We start from the raw sequence: 21,907 nt of genomic DNA, 5'->3' as shown, positions 1-21,907 counted from the left end.
CAGCGCAGCCTGGTTCCCTGGGTCTGTTGCGCCTACGCTAGCGCCCCGACACAGTTTATATGATTATTTGTTGCTTTTTGATTTCAAACGAATGCATGAATTTAAGCTTCAATAAAATGAAGAGGAGGAAAAGATCAATAGTATATTTTTTTATTGTCGAGAAAACCAAATAATGAACATATAGTTTGTCAGGGGCGTAGCTGCTAGGGGTGACAACTAGCGATAGTCTATTGAAACATACTATTGCGATAGCTCTTGTCTATTGCGACCAACTATTGCAATAGTTTTTTCTCTCCTTGATATGTCTCATATGAAGTCATTGCCCAAATTATGTATAGTTTATATGCGATAAAAACAAGTTGAAGTAGTGTCAGTCTGTGTTAATTACTGTCCAGGAACTTGAAACCCAGATCAAGTAAACAGTTAAAACATGAACTCAATGAAGCTGCAAGTCTGCCGCCAAACATCTTGTATTTTGCGCTGCGCATTTATCAACAGAAGTCAATTACTAAACTATCGATAGTCACGCATACCATCGATGCAATGATAATTTTTCGTTTCTACCATCGATTAATTGCTATCGGAGACTCAACAATTGCAATCCGATGCATCGTTACATACCTAGCAGCTACCATTATGGATAAAGCCCGGGCAATATTTCAGCCATATTACCATAATTGTTGCTAAAAAAGTCGGGTAAGCCCTCAATACTATCTAAATATAAAGCTTTCCAACCTATCGGGATTACACGAAAAAATGTCTTGCTACGTGCTGGGAAATTGTCCGTGTAATTATTATTTATTTCATTAGTATAATGGGCACCGCGATAGATATGCAGACTTGTGTCCCTTGTGTGTGCAAGGATCCTATGACCATGGTATAAATCCCAGATAAAACCGAGGATGACTATTGGTTTGTCACCATCCTACCTATGCCGCTTGGTATCACTAAATCTGTAAATGTCGAAGATATACATGGATGTTGTCCGCTGATCTTAACTTATAAACGAAAATGTTCTTACTGAAATACTGACCTGTGAAGATCGGGTAGAATTTGTCTTCAGCAGCCCATGCTTGTTGGAAGAATTGAATAACATGATCGACAGGTCAGGCTTGCTAACTTGTGTGATGCATGTTATCGTATCCTAGATGCGTAGATCGATGCTTGTGATGCTAATCCCTGGATTGTCTGGTCCAGACTCGATTATTTACAGATAGCTGGAATATTGCTCAGGGCGACGTCATCGTATCTCAACTGCGTTGATCGATACTTATGTTAGTCACTGGATTGTCTGGAGGTTCGTGTAAATTTTCAAAAAAGACGTGTGTGAAGTTATTAATGATGACATAAATATTTATTAGAATTGACTTCACTGTGCTTTTGTCCATGCACTCATGTTTTTACTGAAAATAATGAATTCAGTTCTTAAAATAAACATTTGGCAGAAACTGGCTACTGAATAAACCAGTTGTGTCTGTGGTCCAGTATTCCACGCAGATGCAATATGCCGTGCCTTACCATATGCTAGAAACCACGATCGTGGTTCGAATACCAGATTCAACCTGACTGTTTCCAGGTTTAGAAATTAATTTAATAATTAGAAACTGAGGAATATTTGCCAAGACCTTATAACAGCAGGTTGAAAATGCCTTGGTAAATAGTGCACTGCGTAATCGATCTGGACAGTCTTGTCACTTAGATGAGTCGGAAACGTTAACACTGTTTAAATTCGGTTGTCATGGTATTCGTTATCGATCGAGACCCGTGAAGATCCGAGTTAGAACTGGCCTTCAGCAACCTATGCTCGTCATAAGAGGCCACTAACGACGCTGACCTAGTTGCGTAAATCGATGCTCATGCTTTTGATCACTAGATTGTCTGGACCAGACTAGATTATCTACTGACCACTGCCATACAGCTGGAATATTGCTGAATGCGGCGTTAAACGACAAACCAACAGGAGCATACTCCTGGACGGAGATTGTAAACATCCCTAAACTACTACAGTACACATTGACAACACTTACTCATGAATGCACGAGGACACTGTTTTGAATGTTCGTCAACCTTCCTCTCAACCTGTGACTGCTAGACGCGCTAGTCGAATACACTATTGTGGCTCACATTGACTCTTGTTCTACTTCTGACAAATCGAGTTACCTCCCTTACACCGTGGGCAAAACAAAACATTACACCCATCGCCAGCTGAGGTCCTTCGGTATGTGGGTCAAAACAGCTCAAAGTGTATTTACTCCAGGCACCGTTCGGATTGCGCAATTCGAGGTTTGATATATACCTTGCAAAACGTCATGGCGTGTTTGGTGAGTAGTTTAGACAATTTCAACGTGTTTCCCCCGCTTTTTATCGAAACACTAGGATGTACATGGCACTGACTGTTCCTTAGTTGACCTTGTTCTATGTCTGCTGTAAGCCGGTCTGTTGGAGGTGGCGTAACTTGCATTAAGTCTCTAAGGTAGTAATCAATAGTTTAAATGAAAATTTCTAAAAAGAAATTTAAATAACAGACTGGTTGTACTGTCCCCTTATCTGTCCCCTTATCATAGAATCTGCAAATTACATCACGTTATAAATATCATAGAATCGGCCATATTAATTGAAATAGTTCCAACACTACTTTGTGTTCTGAAATAATTCTGATTTTTGTCGAAATTAGCTTTGTAACTGTGAACAAAAAGACGTGCCTCTGTAAAGAATAGACTGACAATACAGCCATTTGCTTTACATTCAGTACAGCCTTGGAGCAAGGCTAGGGGTGGCCGGGAGGCCTCCTATAGGATACCGTATTTACCCTCTTAACAGCCGGATTCTATGAAGGCCAGTTTAGAGGTAAGGTTTGAAATAAGACCCTGGAGCGGTATTCTAAAATGTCTTAAGTTCCAAATAAAAACTTAAGACAAAAATCTTAGATTCATTTAGAATACCGCCCCTGATATCTAATGATAAGCTGTGGGTAAGCTGCATGACTGAATGACAGTACTGCTCCCGGTTAACTCTAAAACTTAAGGCGATCTATGCGCGGAATATGATTTAGTTTATGTTTTTCTGGGGAAACACTGAAAATTATCAGTTACATATTTCCATATTCCTCTGCAAATATGTAGTTCACATTTAATTTTCCAATATAGGTTGGAAGCACCTTAAGAGTTCCTAATTATTTTTGTACTCGTCAGTTATTCAATCGTTTATATCGTGTGGCAATTCCCACTCAAGCAAACCTCTCATGGTGTACGACGGTTCATTTTCATTAACTGTGTTGTTTTATAATGCAAGCATAATGTAATTTACATCACGTAATAAATATCATATAATCGGCCACGTTAATGGAAATAGTTCAAACACTACTTTGTGTTCTAAAATAATTCTGATTTTTGTCATGAGTTGTGCAGCTGATTTTGCTCTTAATAATTGTTTGTCGATTAAATACATAGTTGAAAGTAAACAAGTTCTTATAGTTATCCCAGTTCTGGTCGTATCCCAGTTCTGGTCGCAACATTCGTGCACTGAACAGCGGTTGTATACAGACGCCTATTTCTAGCATAGCGTGATAAATATATGTGGACAAATGTCGAATAACGTCAATGCTAACTGAAGATATTAGACACATTTGCAGATTTTAAGTTAGATCATCATATTTATGGCATCTTAACAGGAAGACCTGGCTTACACTGATTCCATATCTAAATTGTCAATATATTTTTATGTCTCCCAGTTCAATTGTTAGTTTGTGGGAACTACATCGAAATTGTGCAAAGGAAATTCTGAATTTTCTAAGCATGACATGTAAAAAATATTTTTCTGAGTATATATTGGATTTAAAAAGCTTATAGGAATAAAAACATTTACTAGACTTATACATAATACGCAGCCCCTTGTGAACATACATATCTTTAAGGGTTTGTATTATGGACAATATTTAATTTGGATCTTCTGGAACAGTCAACACATTGTCCATTCCAAGCAGCTATATCGACATTCATTTAACAAACGTTTACATAATAAATAGTTCAGCATTAGTTTAGCCAGAGTTCAGCATTAGTTTAGCCAGAGTTCAGCAATAGTTTAGCCAGAGTCCAGCATTAGTTTAGCCAGAGTTCAGCATTAGTTCAGCCAGAGTTCAGCATTAGTTCGGCCAGAGTTCAGCATTAGTTTAGCCAGAGTTCAGCATTAGTTCAGCCAGAGTTCAGAATTAGTTTAGCCAGAGTTAAGCATTAGTTTAGCCAGAGTTCAGCATTAGTTCAGCCAGAGTTCAGCATTAGTTTAGCCAGAGTTCAGCATAAGTTTAGCCAGAGTTCAGCATAAGTTCAGCCAGAGTTCAGCATTAGTTTAGCCAGAGTTCAGCATTAGTTCAGCGAGAGTTCAGCATTAGTTTAGCCAGAGTTCAGCATTAGTTCAGCATTAGTTCAGCCAGAGTTCAGCATTAGTTTAGCCAGAGTTCAGCATTAGTTCAGCCAGAGTTCAGCATTAGTTCAGCCAGAGTTCAGCATTAGTTCAGCCAGAGTTCAGCATTAGTTTAGCCAGAGTTCAGCATTAGTTCAGCGAGAGTTCAGCATTAGTTTAGCCAGAGTTCAGCATTAGTTCAGCGAGAGTTCAGCATTAGTTTAGCCAGAGTTCAGCATTAGTTTAGCCAGAGTTCAGCATTAGTTCAGCATTAGTTCAGCAACATCACGGTTTCCTGAAATAGTCCGGCCCTGCCTTGACAAAACAGTGATTTACAGTGTGGGCAAACTTCATCAGGGTAGGCGCACGTTCAGTCTGTTATGTAGCACATCTTGTCATGATTCCATGGTGTTGGTTGTTTGGTTGGTTGTTTAACACCGCACTCAGCAATATTCCAGCTATATGGCGGCGGTCTGAACATAATCGAGTCTGGACCAGGCAATCCAGTAATCAAAAGCATGAGCATCGATCCATTCAATTGGGATACAATGACATGTGTCAACCAAGTCAGCGAGCCTGACCACCCGATCCCGTTAGTCGCCTCTTACGACAAGCATGGGTTACTGAAGATCAGTTCTAACCTGGTCATCGAAACATCAGTGGTTTGATCTCCGGCCGTGTCATACTATCAATAACTTGCATGTGTTACCCTGCATGGCGCTAAAACGTGCTGGGCAGCTCGGAATATGTAGTCCATGTCAGGTCAGGGGGGGCGTCCACGTTAAAATGCGGCACGGCCTCTCACTGGGGAAGCATTATTAGACGTACTGTCGGAAATAGAAAAAAATAACGTTTTTAGGCTGTTACTCTGTAACATTTACACAATTGCAAACAGCATATGTCGAAATAACCCACAGTAGATAATACTAGATATAAGCCTAAATGAAAAAAAAGAGTATTTTTCAATTTCCGACATTACTTGTACTTCGCGAAGAACAAGTGCAATAATCTTGAACCCGAGATTGAACCCATTGTAGCTCAACTCAATGTATGAAACCCCTACCAGACATAAACACTGGAGAACGTTTCGGTCACGGGATCCCCACGTATTTTAATTATGTTCCGTTTGTACTGAATTGTGAACGTTTTTGACGCTAGGTGTTACAAAATTGTAACTGTACCAATTCTTCGAGTTTCTTTGATATTTCTTTGTCTTCCCATGAGCTCACTGATGTATGTGATAGTGAAATGTTTCTTCAGAAAGCATGGCTGCGCTCACCAAAAGCTTTGTCGTCGTGGAAGGCGTGCGTCCGATTGACAAGCAACGTCACTTCCGGTGGTTCTGTCACCGACGTGAAATCCTTCGACCAGGTTCCAGGGCCATCGGGGAAGTATCTGTGGCCAGTCATAGGACCCGCCTTCCATTTCAAGCCTCTGGGTAAGTTCATAGGATGAATACAGGGACTTCTACTGGCAAACAAGGATAAGTTGAGCAATTACCTGACAACGGACCCGTATTATGTACGAGTGCGGCCGCCCACTGGCGCTTGCCATCGTTAGGGAAGGGGCCCCAGGTTGTCCGCGATCAAGTGTAGTGCGACTTGCTACACCGACGAGCAAGGCGTGTGCAGCTACGCACGGAATCAATTTCATCGTCATGCAAGGCACGTGCACATGCCTACAGCTGCTTTACCTTTCACAAACCAAATGGATTTGCTCATTGCCGTGCACCACCTAACTGCTCGTAAACGCCTTCTCTGCGCCGTTCCAACTTATCCTTGTTTGTCAGTAACACGATCTCATTCGCATAGAGTGCCACACTGCCAAGGAGTGAGTTTAGTTTTACACAGCTTTTAGCAATATTCCAGCAATATCACAGCGGGGGACACCAGAAATGGGCCTCACACTTTGTACCCATGTGGGGAATCGAACTCGGATCCTCGCCATGACGAGCTTTAACCCCTAGGCTACTCCACCATCCACTGCCAAGAATGGGCTTCACACATGTGCAGATCTGGAGAACCAAACAAGGACTCTTGACGTGAAGGGCAAGGCTTTATCAACAACTCTAGATTACAACGCCTCACGTTTTATCATCGTATCGGAACGGTGGGTGGTTAAAGCGTTCGCTCGTCACGCCAAAGACCGGGCTCGATTCCCTACATTGGTACAATATGTGAAACCCATTTCTCGAATAGCAGTTGATATATGTTAATATTGTGGTCGACATCCCATAGTTGCCCTGATTGTCTTTGGTCTCAGCTCCAAGACCATTCTTGTGGGTTTCTGCAGAGTGACTGTGTGACGTGCAGTGAGGTATCCTAATGGTTAAAGCGTCCGTTCATCACTCTGAGGACCTGGGTTCTATTTCCCACATGGGTACAATGTGTGAAGCCCATTTCTGGTGTCCCCTGTCGTGATGTTGCTGGAATATTAATTGCTAAAAGCGGCGTAAAACCATACTCACTCTTCATCATCAACATTATCATCAATGATCCGGACATACTCGGTTTTCAGTGTAGGCACGAATGTCATCCATTGGAAATCCTGATTTCGCTCTGATTGTTTCTTGGTTTGTCACCAACTTTGCGCAACGACGATCATGACAGTTAAACATAGAATTACGATGGTCTTAGCGCTCAGATCGCTTTGTGCAAGTGGGCCCAGGTAACAAATGGTAATCTTTCCACCCACATCCAGCCAAAATGGTACCCGTGAACATCCGGGTTACAATTGGTCTTCAGCAACCCATGCTTGTCTCCCGTGAAGATCCGGGTGGCAATTGGTCTTAAGCAAGCCTGTGCTTGTCGTAAGAGGCGACTGACGGGATCGGGTGGTCAGGCTCGCTGACTTGGTTGACACATGTCACCGTATCCCAATTGCGTATATCGATGGTCATGATGTTAGTCACTGGATTGTATGGTCCAGACTCGATTATGTTGAGACCACCGCCGCCTGGAATATTGCAGAGTGTGTTAAACATCAAACAAGCAACGAAACAAACAAGCCTAAATAGCGCGTTATAACTTCAATAAAATTCGATTTGGCCTTAAATCATCCTTCCCTCCAGGCAAACTGTCCCCCGAGAGACTTGACCAGCTGTTCTTGAGGCTGCACGAGCAGTACGGGAGTATCGTCCGGGTCAAGTTTGGACCATGGTTTCTACTACTGGACAACCCGGCGGACATGGAGACAGCTCTCCGGTGTGAGGGGAAGTACCCCGACCATATGCAGATCGACATCATGTTGTACTACTACCAGAAAAACAAGAAAGTAAAACCACTTTCATTGTCGTAAGTTAAAACATTTCTACGATTTTGTATGAGTATATTTAATTATAGTACTGTCGGAAATAGAAAAAAAGTGTATTTTCTCGTTTATCTCTACAATTCATGTAGTTGATATGTGAAAGTGTGAAATATCTGTTAAACTAAGTTCGGCCTAACTACAGTTTCAGTGGTAGAGAGATAGGAAACGGAGAAAAAGGACTTTACTGAGGGGAAATTAGTGCAGAAATGACCAATGCGGTTTTTTTGTCCAAGTCCAAAAAGACTTATTTGGAATAGACCATGTCTTTCATCAAATTAGTGTGCGACGATATTGTATTGTAAAGGACACTTTTTAAATGCCTAATTTGAAATTATAAACGATAGCTGACGTAAAAAATAATAACTTTTATGCTGAAACTATTAAGGATGTAGCTACCATGGAGTCTCACTGTCACTATAAAAAGAAACAGATAGGAGGGGTCGTCTCAAAAGCAAAACCTGGGATCGGGCTGGGGGATAGAGATATCAGCTAAAATAAGATAATCCTTTAGGGCAATTATACTGGGGAGGTACACGGCACGTCATAACAATTTACAAATAATATCCAGTCCTGTCGATCTTCGGGTGGTCATGCCACCTATATACTACGGTGCGTTTCTATGGTTTTGGGTATCATACTCTTTTACATATCTCAACATAAACTTTATGAAAGAAAAACACGTAAGATGCATGTTAATTACTAGATGAGATATAGTCAACGCACATGAAAAAGCACAAACTATCTTTGAGATGTCCCCTTGTGCCTGTAGGCAGCACGTGCATTTCATGCCAGGTGAGTCGACGGTCCGTCGTCATACCTGGCTGAGCGACCTAATTGCCATCTATAGTCTGATCTGTTGTTTTCAGCAGCTATTCGTATTTTTTCTAAGTTTTGCCCGATTTTACGAGTAAACATGCTTTTCTGGATATCGTATTACGCATCCCACTGAATGCCCAGTTAGGCCGAAGTGGGTTATTTCGACACATGCTTTTTGAAATTATGTAAATTTTCGGGATACAGAGTAAGAGCCTAAAAACAGTTTTTTTCTATTTCCGACAGCACTATAGTGTGTCCATCAGTTTGTATATCAATTTCGCACTATATAATGTCTGAGAAATTATTTGGTCGATAATCAGGCTTAAACTGGCCGAGCTATGCCTCTGAAAATCCCTCAATAATTAGTAATCCTCTTGTCGAAGATAGTTCGACTTTTTAGGAATAGTTTTAAGAAGGTCTTTAGTGCGAGTGGAAAGCAGGTCTGCCTGTGGAGTGGAAAGTCGGTGGTTAGATATCTAGCAGCGTTATACCGAAATACGTTATTACATGGTGATAGTAACACTCCTTGGCTGACGACATTAGGTTTGATGAGACAGGGCAAGGACTGTTCTACTCGGTATATTTGTGAAAGTATGAGTATATGGATGTGAATGTATTCTACATACATGTGCTCAACTGTATATTACACTGTGGAAATAAAGATGGTAAATGTATTTTCGGTGTAAGTTGGATATCCATCTATCCCGCAGCTTGGTATCTCAGTGGGCTTGATCATTCATTGTGACTCTTGACGTGAAGGAGACAAAACAAACTGGTCCGTCCTGAGTAGGGTATTAGAATTAAACTGCTGCATGGTGTCTGATGGGTAGCTCAATAAAACCTGCATTAGTCTGGACTATGGTAAAAGCTCTCTCTCACACACACACGCACGCACGCATACTCCGTATGCACTAATCTTATAAACAATGCACAGACACACGCTAAAGTACACATACGTTTGCACGTCGCTTCATAAGTGTAATAATCTTGCAGGGGTGAGAGCGTACGTAAGCACATGCATGCACGAACGCACGCACACAGACACACACGCACGTATGCCCGTCGCGACACAAGTGTCACCCCGTCTAACCTCATGCTATTCTGGCTGGTGGCAGGAGCGGACCCGACTGGCTGGCCCTACGTTCCAAGGTACAGCAGCTGTACACACGTCCCCGTGCCGCTCTCTACTACCTCCCCTCACAGAACGCGGTTGCCGACGACATGGTAAAACACTTCATGGGGGACAAACTGTCTCCTGAAGAGGTCAAGGACGTCATCTCAAGATATGTCACAGAAGGTACATGTATTTTACTTAACTTATATCTGACTTATCATCTGTCTAGTTTGAGTGAGTGAGTGAGTGTGGTTTCACGCCCCTTTTAGCAATATTCAAGCAATATCACGGCGGGGGACAACAGGTATGGGCTTCACACATTGTACCCATATGGGGAATCGAACCCGGGTCTTCGGCGTGACGAGTGAACGCTTTAAAGACTGGGCTACCCCACCACCTTTGTGAGCCACAGCCAACTGCTCAGTAGCAAACATTTAACACAGAAACACCAGAAAATATGTAAACAGTCTGGATTATCCATCTGAACATGAAGTACATGTCATATACGTCTCTTCAAACGGTTAGACTCACTTAAAACACTCACTATATGTTATGTATATCAGGGGTGGAAATAACCCATTGCCCGACGCCCGAGTCCAGTGTTTTTTTCTGTCGGGCAAGCAAATTTGTATATCACACTGTACCGGTGTCCAGTTGACTTTCCAATGTTAATTATGTTGTTTATTAAAAAAATCAACAAGAAAACGGTCGGTATAGTGGACAAATAATCAGGGCAAGTGATTTTACATGTGCCACTGTTCCGGAGTACACTAGCAATATTAAAGTTATTTCCACCCCTGTATATATATATATGGTTACATCGAAGATTGATTCCTCCACTAACTCTGGGGAACCAACTGCAACCTTTATGCAGCTGAATTGCACGAGGGTCATTCATCAAATTGTTGAAAAGCATTGCATATATCGTGCATGTGAACAGCTTTGTTGTAAAGTGTGTAAAGTTTGTTAAGAATTCGCCAATTTTCATCATTTACTGAACTCATGGCAATAAATCTTTACGAATTTGTTTTACAATGCATCAGTTCAATGTAAACAGTACCTTTAAACAGTATGGCATATTTTGCAAACTTTAGTTTAGAACAGTTGCCTGAAGTAAGTGGCTATATTTACACTCGTGAGTCTAAACTTTTGATGAGAAGTATATTTGGGATTACACTTTCTCTGAACAGATGAGCGGAAACAAAGCGATGAAAACTATTTTAATGGAGTATTGAAGACACATCATTCAAATCAGATGTCTTGAACAGTTTAGCAAAAGTTCTCTGTTTATGTTAATTGTTATTGCTCGACCTCTACATGCTAATAATTGTTTAAAGGTTGAAGTCATGTGCATTCCATGCACTGTTTAATGCTATAACGAGGCGTAAAAATGTCATACTATACTCTTAAAAAAGAGTAGAGGAACCTGAACTTTCAATTTGGATAGGAAATATATGCGTTTACAAACTTTTCCAAACAGACATCTTATGAACTCACCACCATTTCTCTTATCACCACCCCTAAACACAACGGAGGGGATGCACGTGCACAACGCAGTAGCCCCATACACGCGCATAGTCATTCCGATTTTGACGGATTTCAAGAAGGTCGATAAATCACCGTAGACCATTAATTTTGACAATCATCTTGCATCACAGAGTTGTTAGTGTTTGTTTCTCGCAGTTTGTTTTTGTTTGAAAAAGAAAATCGTACACATCGTACACAAGTCTCACGTCATACGCCAATCATCTTTCAAGAGCGATTACTGTACAAACAGCCATGATCATAAGGAAGTGCAAGTGGTGATACACTCTCAAAACATTCATTATTATCATCTCAAGAATGATTGACTCTGATCTATCTCCCATTATTTTCAATCGTAAAGGAAAAATGAAGTTGCCCTACCTTTTTTAAGAGTATATTTGCGAGTTTACCTGCACCAATTTATGGTCCGAAGGGGTAGTTTTACACTGGTGTGTATAGAAAGGCAATTCTGTTGTGATGTATTAAGTCACGTGTAACTTTAGGTCGTCCAGTCTTTGGGGATCGCTCCATGTCTTCCTTTAATTCTTTCTTTGTCTATGTGCCAGGTATTTGCGCAATATTTTTCAACAAACGGCTGGGCTTCCTAGCTCAAGGTGCGGATTACAACATCAAACAGCAGCGGTTTATTCAAGAGACCAATAACTTATTCAAAATCATGAGCACACTGTACGTCCTCAACCTCCACCGACTCTTCCCGACCAAAGACTACAAAACTCTGGAGACTGCACTCAACTTCCTGACCGAGTAAGTGGCAATAAGCATTTTCCGTCGCCATTAAAATGAGCTTCCTCTGCAGGCATTCGGGTCCTCTGGGCATATTTCGCTACCTTTGCGTGAATGACTTTGGTTTTGCGCCGCTTCTCAGAATAGGCCTATTCCAGCAATATCACAGCAGGAAGGCACCAAAGGTGGGCTTCACACATCGTACCCACGTGAGGAATCGAATCGGGGCTTTCAGCGTGACGTGCGAACGTTTTAACCACTGGGCTACCCCACCACTTAGGATGGGGTAGAGGTTAGGGCAATGCCTGGAAAAAATCGAAATATACATGAATTATATACAATCTTGGCAAAAATATGATTTTTTCCCAAGCCTCTACCTTCCTTTCACCAAACCTTCAGAGATAAAAACTGTATGCATTGAAGTATTTTGTATCTAACAGCTTGGATTTGAATATAATATTTTTCCCGTGCCATCTGAGGATACAAGTTGTTACAGATCCAGCATTACTGATGTCTCCGTCCATTATCTTCCCCAGGGAGTCGAGACGATATGTGACGGAAGCAAACGAGGAGATAGCGAGGCGGGAGAAGGAGGGGACACTGGACCCGAATGACCCTAACCTGCTGCTGGCCTTGCTGGCGTCCAAAAAACTGACCATGGACGAAATATACAATGTCATGGCCGAGAACATATACGCCGGTGCTGATGCGGTAAGTGACAAGATGTGCATCACCTATCCAAATGTTGGTGCCATATATTCGTTTTTGTACACACGTTAAACTTGTGACCCCGAAATGTGTAACTGTGTTGAGGATCGATCGTCGATTTATATCTGTATACAAAAAGCCCGAGCGCAATATGTCGCTTGCTTCAAGGGTTGCGCAACAGAGAGAAAAATGACCAGTCTTCCTATATGCGAAAAATATTTTTAATGTCAAAATAAATATTGCCATCATCAAAGGTAAACACCCATTTCCTCACATGGATGTGCTCTCAGATTTCCAGCTTCATACTTGATAAGTATTCACGTAAAATATATTTCATTCAATATTTTCTGAAAAGATGCTTTTCTGCGTACGACTACCGACAAACGTACTCAGTTATGACATAGACAGCCATCTGTTGCAAGAGATTGAATGCTGCTTAAAAATATTAGTTGAAAACATTTGGAGAAATCCTGTTCAATATTCAAACTTTCATCGTGAACTCGGGTGACCAAACTTCAACTAACATTCATCTGACTTTGTTTCAACTTCTTTTATATAGGGACAGTTGGGTAGCCTAGTGGTTAAAGCGTTTGCTCGTCACGCCAAAGACACTGTTTCGATGCCTCACAGAGGTACAATGTTTGGAGCCCATTTCAATATGATATTTCGTGATATTGCAGGAATATTGTCAAAAGCGGCGTACATTTACAGAGGTACAGATAAGTTGCGTATCTGCGTAAATTACGCAAATATTTATGTAAAAACTCAATTCCCACTAAGTTTGTTACGTACAAGTACGCTTGGAGGTTTGTAAATACTCAATAAATTTGTTCTTACATGCGTACAGGCAAAAATAGATCAATTAACTAAGGTATATTGAGAGGTTCTATTTCAGCGGACCGATGAATTGCAATCACTCGAAAACTAATAAATATATAATACTCAATGAAACGCTGATCATAATCAAAATATCAGACCAACTCTGTGATTTGTTTGCAGAATTTATGTCCTAAAATTAAAAAAGATGTTTAACAAACTATCATTAAAATATTGACACAGTTCACTATTTGTTACGAGGGAGGAGTGCAGAGAAAGGGACAGCCAGGTGTGCGGGAAAGGATGGAGACGGCATAGCACAGGTTAATGAATCAATAACTTTGTCGGCACTTGTGCACATGCTTCTCTAACACCTGGCTGTCCCTTTCTCTGCACTCCTCCCTCGTAACAAATAGTGAACTGTGTCGATATTTTAATGATAGTTGTCTGATGTTTTCATTATGATCAGCGTTTCATTGAGTATTTTATGTTTATTAGTTTTCGAGTTAGATTGCAATTTATCGGTCCGCTTTTTGAGTCAAACGGACTATTTTTATAGAGCCTGACACTCTGATTTTGTTTGCAGACAACGAGGACGTTGATGTTGTTCCTGTACAATCTGGCACGGTTCCCAGAAAAGCAGCAGGTTCTGTACGAGGAGATCAAGTCTGTAGTGGGGACCAGCGACCAGCTTACGGAACAACACATCAACGACATGCCCTATCTCAGGGCGTGTTTCAAGGAGTCTATGAGGTACCACTCCATGTTGTAACGTGTTGATGCCATATTGAAGCATTTGAAGTAGTTCACCGGAAACCAGTACGTAAAAGAACCTGGTGTGAAACCACCAAACCACGAAGTACACACTCCTACCCAGAGTTCCATGCGGCAAGCCAGCATAGTTCCTCTGCCACAGGCCACAAAAATGTGACGATTCGTCACATCTTGCAATGTCCATTCAATATAATGTACAGATTTCTTTTACTCTTTTATTTTTGACGAGTCTACATATCTAATTAAACATCTTTAATAGAATGGTTAAGTTTCACTGAGAAAATATCCCCAAACATGTAACACTATTTCGATTTGCGTAGCGATCCTTTGTTTACATAGGTTGTACGGCTCCACGTGCAGTCATCGAAGCCGACGGAGAGCAAACGATGCAGCCAGTTTGATATCTAAATATGTACTGTCATAGACCTAACTGTCGCAGTTGCGGAAGAATATATATGTAACAATGTAAAACATTATGAAGAGAGCGCCGAAAAGCTTTCGTGAGCCCAGTCTCTTCTTATTATGAATATGCGCGTTTGATTACAAACAAGAGAAACGTCCGGTCACGTGATATGCAAATTAGCCTGTGGCAGTGATGTTATGTTAAGTCATCGCTGTTCCGGAGTGTGCACAAAGCAATGTGATAAAATTGACAATCGTATTCCAAATTGATACAAATCACTTTAAGGGTATTAGCGGAACAGTACAAAATGAAAGGTTGGTTGTTTACGCGGCACTCAGCACTATTCAGCTATATCCCGGTGGTCCGTCACTAATAGAGTCTGGACCAGACAATCCAGTGGTCAACAGCATCAGAATCCATCTACGCAATTGGCATACAATGACGTGTCACCAAGTCAGCAAGCCTGACCACCTCGCCTTTTACGACAAGTATGGGTTGCTGAAGACCAATTCTGACCCGGATCTTCACGGGTATGAAAGGCAGTATTATACAAAAGCAGTGATTATAGGAATAAAGATAGAGATGGTAATGTTCACCCCATTGTAATAATGGTCACGTATCCCAAATATAGGCCTGGGCTGGGTATCCAGGGTGTGAATGATCTCCACACTTCTTGTAACTTGTATGTGAGGTGAGGTGAAATTGGGTTTAACGTCGCGCTGGAGAATATTTCGCTCTTATACCACTAGGGTGTGTTATGTCCATTGTTCCGGCAGGTTGATTTTCTGCGTATCAACCTTCTGTCTGCACGTGCAGAGGTTGATATGTGGATAACGACCTGGTCGGTGCAGGAAACGCACGAGCAACAAGCAAATGTAACGAGTCCATGCGGCGCCCTCGTGGTATAAGCAGGTTAGCAACCCCCCTCTGCGGGTGATATGGATTCAACGCTCTCGCCTGACGGCTCGAGCGTTGAAATCCATATCACCTTTGAGGAGGGTGCTAACGTATACTTATACCACTAGGGTATGTTATGTCCATTGTTCTGGCAGGTTGATTTTCTGTGTATCAACCTTCTATCTGCACGTGCAGAGGTTGATATGTGGATAACAACCCTGGCGGTGCAGGAAACGCACGTGCAACAAGCAATGTACGAGTCCATTCGGCGCCCACGTGGTATAAGTAGGTTAGCACCCCCCTCTCTGCGGGTGATATGGATTCAACGCTCTCGCCTGACGGCTCGAGCGTTGAAATCCATATCACCCTTGAGGAGGGTGCTAACGTATACATATAACGACGTGCATGCGTGTGTATGTGTATGTGGGGCTGCTTGTACTAGCCCAGACTTAAGCTGGTTTTATAGTGCTAGCTCACTGAGATACCATGCCGCAGTGAAGCATGAATACCCCACTCAGACACATTATACTGACTCCGAGCCGACCAGTCTTTGTTGTACCCATTAATGCCGAGCGCCAGACAGGGACCAACAAGTACCATATTTTAACGTCTTTTGGTATGACGCGGTCGGGGATCGAACCCGCGACCTTCTGTAACTTGTATGTGACATGATGGGAGGCAAGAGTGACCTGCCCTTATATACAATGTTCTAGAAAGCCCCCTGTGCCAGAATGTAGTGGAAACACCAATTGAATCAAGTACTTTGTAGTATCTTCAAGGGCCTCCTTTCACAAAGCACTAAGGTGATCGTAAGTCACTAAGGTAACCTTAGTAAAGGGTGCTTCGTGAAAGGAACCCCAGAACTCTAAATATAGCACATTTCTAAATATAGCATACTACTGCCCACTACTGTACAATGTTACACACCTGGAATATTGTTACACTGAATAACACTGCCACATAACAATGTCTTTATAACCTCTTTGAGTGGCATTTTAGAAGTTGGGAAGTACAATATAGAACAAACTTTATGGATAACAACTTCTTTTTATTCGTGAGTGCGACGTTTCGATACATATTTTTGTACCGTTCGTTGTCAAGCATAATGGAACATGAAGGAGGGGGACGTATATATATATATATATATATATATATACTGGATGTAACAATCATTGGCTTCCACGCCTGTCCTTTGTCTACTCTCTGGCTTCATCAGCTTTCTATCACTGGCTTCCACGCCTGTCCTTTGTCTACTCTCTGGCTTCATCAGCTTTCTGCCTAGCCAGTTATGTTAATTATGTTGTTTTCTTTGTTACATTGTTACATCCAGTATATATATACTTGCCCCCCTTCTTCATGTTCCATTATGCTTGAGAACGGTACAAGAATTTGTATCGAAACGTCGCACTCACGAATATAAAGAAGTTGTTATCCATCAAGTTTGTTCAATATTGTCTTTATAACGAAACGTATAAGTAGCGTCGTGGTTGAAGATGTTCCTCATAACGCGAAGATTCCGGTTCATTCTCTAAATGGGTCCTATGTGTTAAATCAATTTCTGGTATCTCTGCTCGCCTCTGTTGTCATTTGGACAGAGATAAGATAAAGAAAAGATAATGCTTTATTATCCCGAAGGAAATTTGCTTTGCACGGTTAACATTGAAAACACATACAATACAACAAAAGATACATGTACATAAGCTCCCATATATATGTCAAATACTAGTAGTACTAAAACAGATAGCAACAAAGCCTAATATATTAGGTAAAGATAAATGATGAATAAATAGTAATATATTTAAGATTCAGAGCTATATAGTGGTGACATTAAAACTTTTGCTGAGGAACATTAGCACTAGAAGTATATTAATATAACAGTTTGAAACAATTGATAAAGTATTATAAAATGATAAACAAACATTAACATAATTCATTTAAAACACTGATGCTTGCTGGGATGAATGGATTTCGAGCCTTGTTTGTTCTGAATATCGGCGTGCGCAGTCGTCGGCCAGAAGGAAGAAGTTGAAATTCAGGAAATAGGACATGAGTGCTGTCATTTAAAAATTTAAAATATATTTAGCGTCTTCCGGGTAAGGTAAGGTAAAGGAAGGTCGGGGGTTCCACCTTCCGGCCACATCATACCGAAGATGTCTGAATATGGTACTTGTTGTTACCACGCCAGGCAAAAAACATTTAAGTGGACAGCCCTTGTGGTGGTGTTTGGCAGGTTGGAGATTTTGCATTTTTAGGGCCTCAGTCCTGTCCCACTCTGAAGCACGTGTAACACATGTGGTGTCTCATTGGACAGGTGACATTAAGAAAATAACTGTGTTAACTAAGCAGTGAATGGATACCTGGTAGGATGTGTTGGCAATATATCATCATCATCATCATCATCATCATCATCATCATCATCATTTTTAATAGTCTGATTTGTTGATATGTCCAATCATCTACATGCTCATCCTCGTCTTCCTCCTGCTCTTTTGAAAAGGCCGGGACTAGTTCAATCATCCACATGCTCATCCTCCTGCTCCAGTTTAATTCCCGGACTAGTTCAATCATCCACATGCTCATCCTCCTGCTCCAATTTAATTCCCCGGACTAGTTCAATCATCCACATGCTCATCCTCCTGCTCCAATTTAATTCCCGGACTAGTTCAATCATCCACATGCTCATCCTCCTGCTCCAGTTTAATTCCACGGACTAGTTCAATCATCCACATGCTCATCCTCCTGCTCCAATTTAATTCCCGGGACTAGTTCAATCATCCACATGCTCCTCCTGCTCCAGTTTAATTCCCCGGACTAGTTCAATCATCCACATGCTCATCCTCCTGCTCCAATTTAATGCCCGGGACTAGTTCAATCATCCACATGCTCCTCCTGCTCCAGTTTAATTTCCCGGACTTGTTCAATCATCCACATGCTCATCCTCCTCCTGCTCCTTTTCAAAGGCCCGGACTAGTTCAAGCATCCACACACACACTCCTTCACAGGGGCCACTATTTAATGCAGGTACCTTGACGTTTACCCTCATTTCAACCCACTTCACCTCAACTTAGACATTTACATATGTTGTTTCACAGAATCATCTTTATCTTACCAACGGGTCCGTCAAGGATACTTCCAGAGGACTCTATCATCGGCGGGTACAGGATACCGAAAGGGGTAAACAGTGAGTGAGTGGAGTGGAGGGCTGAGGTGGGATTGAGGTGGTTGAGTTGAGTGCGTCGAGGGAATTGTGTGAGTTAAAGTTTTACGTCGCATCGGCACTATTCCAGCCATATAGCGACGAGGCCAAGTCTACATACATACACATTTTAAGTAAAAGTTTAAATGAGTTTCTCAAACAAAGATCTAGTGTTTGGAAAGAGTCTAACATATTTATGACTCCCCAAGAGAAAACAAAGAAAAAGGAATTGTCTCATAATGATGGTCTTCCGTAAAACCACGTGATTCGGATGCGTTATCACAGAACCATATGTATATATGTTCCAGACCAATATCGCACTGAGCTGTCCCCGACTTCTGAAAGATGAAAAATATTTCGAAAATCCCAACTCATTTCTTCCCGAACGTTGGCTGAGAGGATCAAGCGGAAAGAGAGAAAGACACATACCAAGTATAGCACTCCTGCCGTTCAGTTTCGGGCCTAGAATCTGCCTCGGGAGACGATTTGCTGAGCAAGCCATATATCTGGCTATCGTGAAGGTGATACTGCATGGAATTGGACATATATTACTCAAAATAAGTTAAAGAATGCCGATTCTTTTACAAAACTACGGTTATTCTGCATGGTCATAACGGAGTAATTATACTGAAGGGCAAAAGAAAGTACACCGAGTATGGATTTTATGTAACTGAAAATTGAAATGATTGTCGTGTTATTTGATTATGTCATTTAATTATTTGATTATGTCATTTAAATATTTGGTCCCTCAACTTTTCTTTAAAATAATATGTAGGTTATTTTGTTTAAACATAGACAGGTACAGTGAACACGAAGGTAGGGAATGAGTGTGCAACCACGAGACCCTGGTATGCTTCAAAAGCACTCACTGCTTTGACTGGTCGGGACCAGTACTTTAATACTAGCCAAGTAGTGATTAACTCACGTATTCGTCTTTCGCACTTTTCAAAATATACACATTATTTAACCCCGCGTGGTCCGTGTTTTGTGAAAATATATTTTGAATCATTCTTGTTTCAGCTTGTGTCGCAGTTTCAGTTGTCAGTCGGTCCAGAGGATGAGAATATTGAGGTCATATTCCGCATCTTCGCGACTCTGAATAGACCGGCTGACATCACATTTACAAGAAGGACCTGAAGAAGAAATGTTTTGTTCGTTTGTCATGGAGGAGCTTCTGCGAGCTACATTGTTGTACATCATGTTTGGAATACCCCATCAAAGAAACTCTTTTTGTCCCCTGCTCAACATCATAGTTAAAACTAATCATTCCTGATTATCATATTTTCCAAAATCCGGCACCGTTTTCTTTGCTGTTTCCATGTGGATAAATGCCTTTCTGGAAAACAGATGTTGATATCTCAGATATCATATATATACTACCGACAATAAGTATGGGAACACCAAATTATCAAAGTATATCAAAGTAAATTTAAAGTGGCAGTGTCGGTTTATTACAAGGGTAAATAAAACATTATTTGTTCTTAAAATGTAATGGATTTATGGGCAGATATCATTGACTGCAATGCCAGTACAAGCAGCGGAAGAGGATAGGGGGTCAAAACTGAAAGTCACAGTATCAATAGTGGGTGTGTCCTCCACGTTGATTGATGCATTCTGTACATCTGCGCCTCATGGACCTGACAAGGGTGCGGAGGGTAGCTTGGGGAATCAACTGCCATTCCATCTGGAGCCACTGAAGAGTCGGTGCCATTCCATGATTGTCTCTAACACGTCGTCCTAGAATGTCCAATAGATGTTCAATTGGATCCAGATCCGGTGAATAAGCTGGCCACTGCATCACATTCACATTATTTTGTTGCAAGAAGTCTCTAACGACTCGAGCTCGATGTGGTCTGGCCTTGTCATCTTGCATCTGTGCTCCGGCACCAATGGTGTTCAAAGCTGGAAGAACCAGAGGACGCAGAATCTCATCCCGGTACCTCAATCCAGTCAAATTGCCCTGTACATGGTACAGAGGAGTACGGTGATGTAAGCTGAAGCCTCCCCAAACCATCACAGAGCCATCACCAAATCTGTTCCTCTCCCTCACAGTAGCATCATGGTAGCGTTCTCCACGCCTCCTGAAAACCCTAATCCTTCCATCGTTGTGCTCAAGACATAGTCGTGACTCGTCAGTGAAGAGTACCCCGGACCACTGTTGCTGATTCCATCTCAAATGTGCTCTGGCCCAGGCCAGCCTTGCAGCTCTATGATGTGGGCGGTGGTGAGGACGTACCGCTGGACGACGTGACCGTACATTAGCAACTCTGAGACGGTTCCTGATGGTTGAGATGCTGACGTTTGTGTTGGTTGCATGTCTGAGCTGCAGCCGTAGAGCACTGGCAGTTGAGAAGCGGTTCCCAAGGGCGTGGAGTACAACATATCGATCGTCTGCCCTTTGGTCAACAGATTACATCTTTTGCGGAATGTCACAGAATATTCTAGAAGGTTCCAGATCAGTATTCAGTGACTCCGTGTCTTAATAGTATAAAAATCACTGCTGCCGTGTATTGAATCTTAACAGAAACAATGTAATGCAATAATTTTCAATGAACCCAACTGAACATATACATGATTGATTGCATAATATTTAGCAAACCAGAACATGATTTGAACCATGGGTGATTTTAGAACGTGCAATGCGAAGCAGCTTACATTCACTAAAGAAGCAACAGGTCGCTTAATTACTCAGTAAGGGACAGTTTGGGGGCTTAGGATACGCTATTTCTTTTCAGTTAATCGGCAAAACCAGACATTTTCATAAAGAAATTAAGCTATGAGCATTAACATATTTTGTTTCATAAAAACACAATCATTGGCTTCCACGCCTGTCCTTTGTCTACTCTCTGGCTTCATCAGCTTTCTATCACTGGCTTCCACGCCTGTCCTTTGTCTACTCTCTGGCTTCATCAGCTTTCTGCCTAGCCAGTTATGTTAATTATGTTGTTTTCTTTGTTACATTGTTACATCCAGTATATATATACTTGCCCCCCTTCTTCATGTTCCATTATGCTTGAGAACGGTACAAGAATTTGTATCGAAACGTCGCACTCACGAATATAAAGAAGTTGTTATCCATCAAGTTTGTTCAATATTGTCTTTATAACGAAACGTATAAGTAGCGTCGTGGTTGAAGATGTTCCTCATAACGCGAAGATTCCGGTTCATTCTCTAAATGGGTCCTATGTGTTAAATCAATTTCTGGTAT

The 21,907-nt window shown here is 41.6% G+C and overlaps 1 protein-coding gene across 1 annotated transcript; it reads left to right on the top strand.

The window, feature by feature from the left end:
- The first annotated feature begins 2,165 nt into the window (after nucleotides 1–2,165).
- Nucleotides 2,166–20,179, top strand: LOC124277822 (probable cytochrome P450 12e1, mitochondrial). The gene is made up of 10 exons (XM_046713535.1): nucleotides 2,166–2,321; nucleotides 5,659–5,836; nucleotides 7,469–7,691; nucleotides 9,639–9,820; nucleotides 11,728–11,926; nucleotides 12,442–12,616; nucleotides 14,016–14,182; nucleotides 18,596–18,677; nucleotides 19,008–19,220; nucleotides 19,720–20,179. The coding sequence occupies exons 1-10, from the start codon at nucleotides 2,310–2,312 to the stop codon at nucleotides 19,834–19,836; spliced, it is 1,548 nt and encodes a 515-aa protein (XP_046569491.1). The 5' UTR covers nucleotides 2,166–2,309; the 3' UTR covers nucleotides 19,837–20,179.
- Nucleotides 20,180–21,907: the final 1,728 nt, after the last annotated feature.

The sequence above is a fragment of the Haliotis rubra genome, unplaced genomic scaffold (assembly GCF_003918875.1).
Source record: "Haliotis rubra isolate DU_JTF1 unplaced genomic scaffold, ASM391887v1 Scf228, whole genome shotgun sequence".
Taxonomy (NCBI): Eukaryota; Metazoa; Mollusca; class Gastropoda; order Lepetellida; family Haliotidae; genus Haliotis; species Haliotis rubra.
Note: the sequence above shows the minus strand (reverse complement) of the source record. Positions and strands in the feature narration are given on the sequence as shown.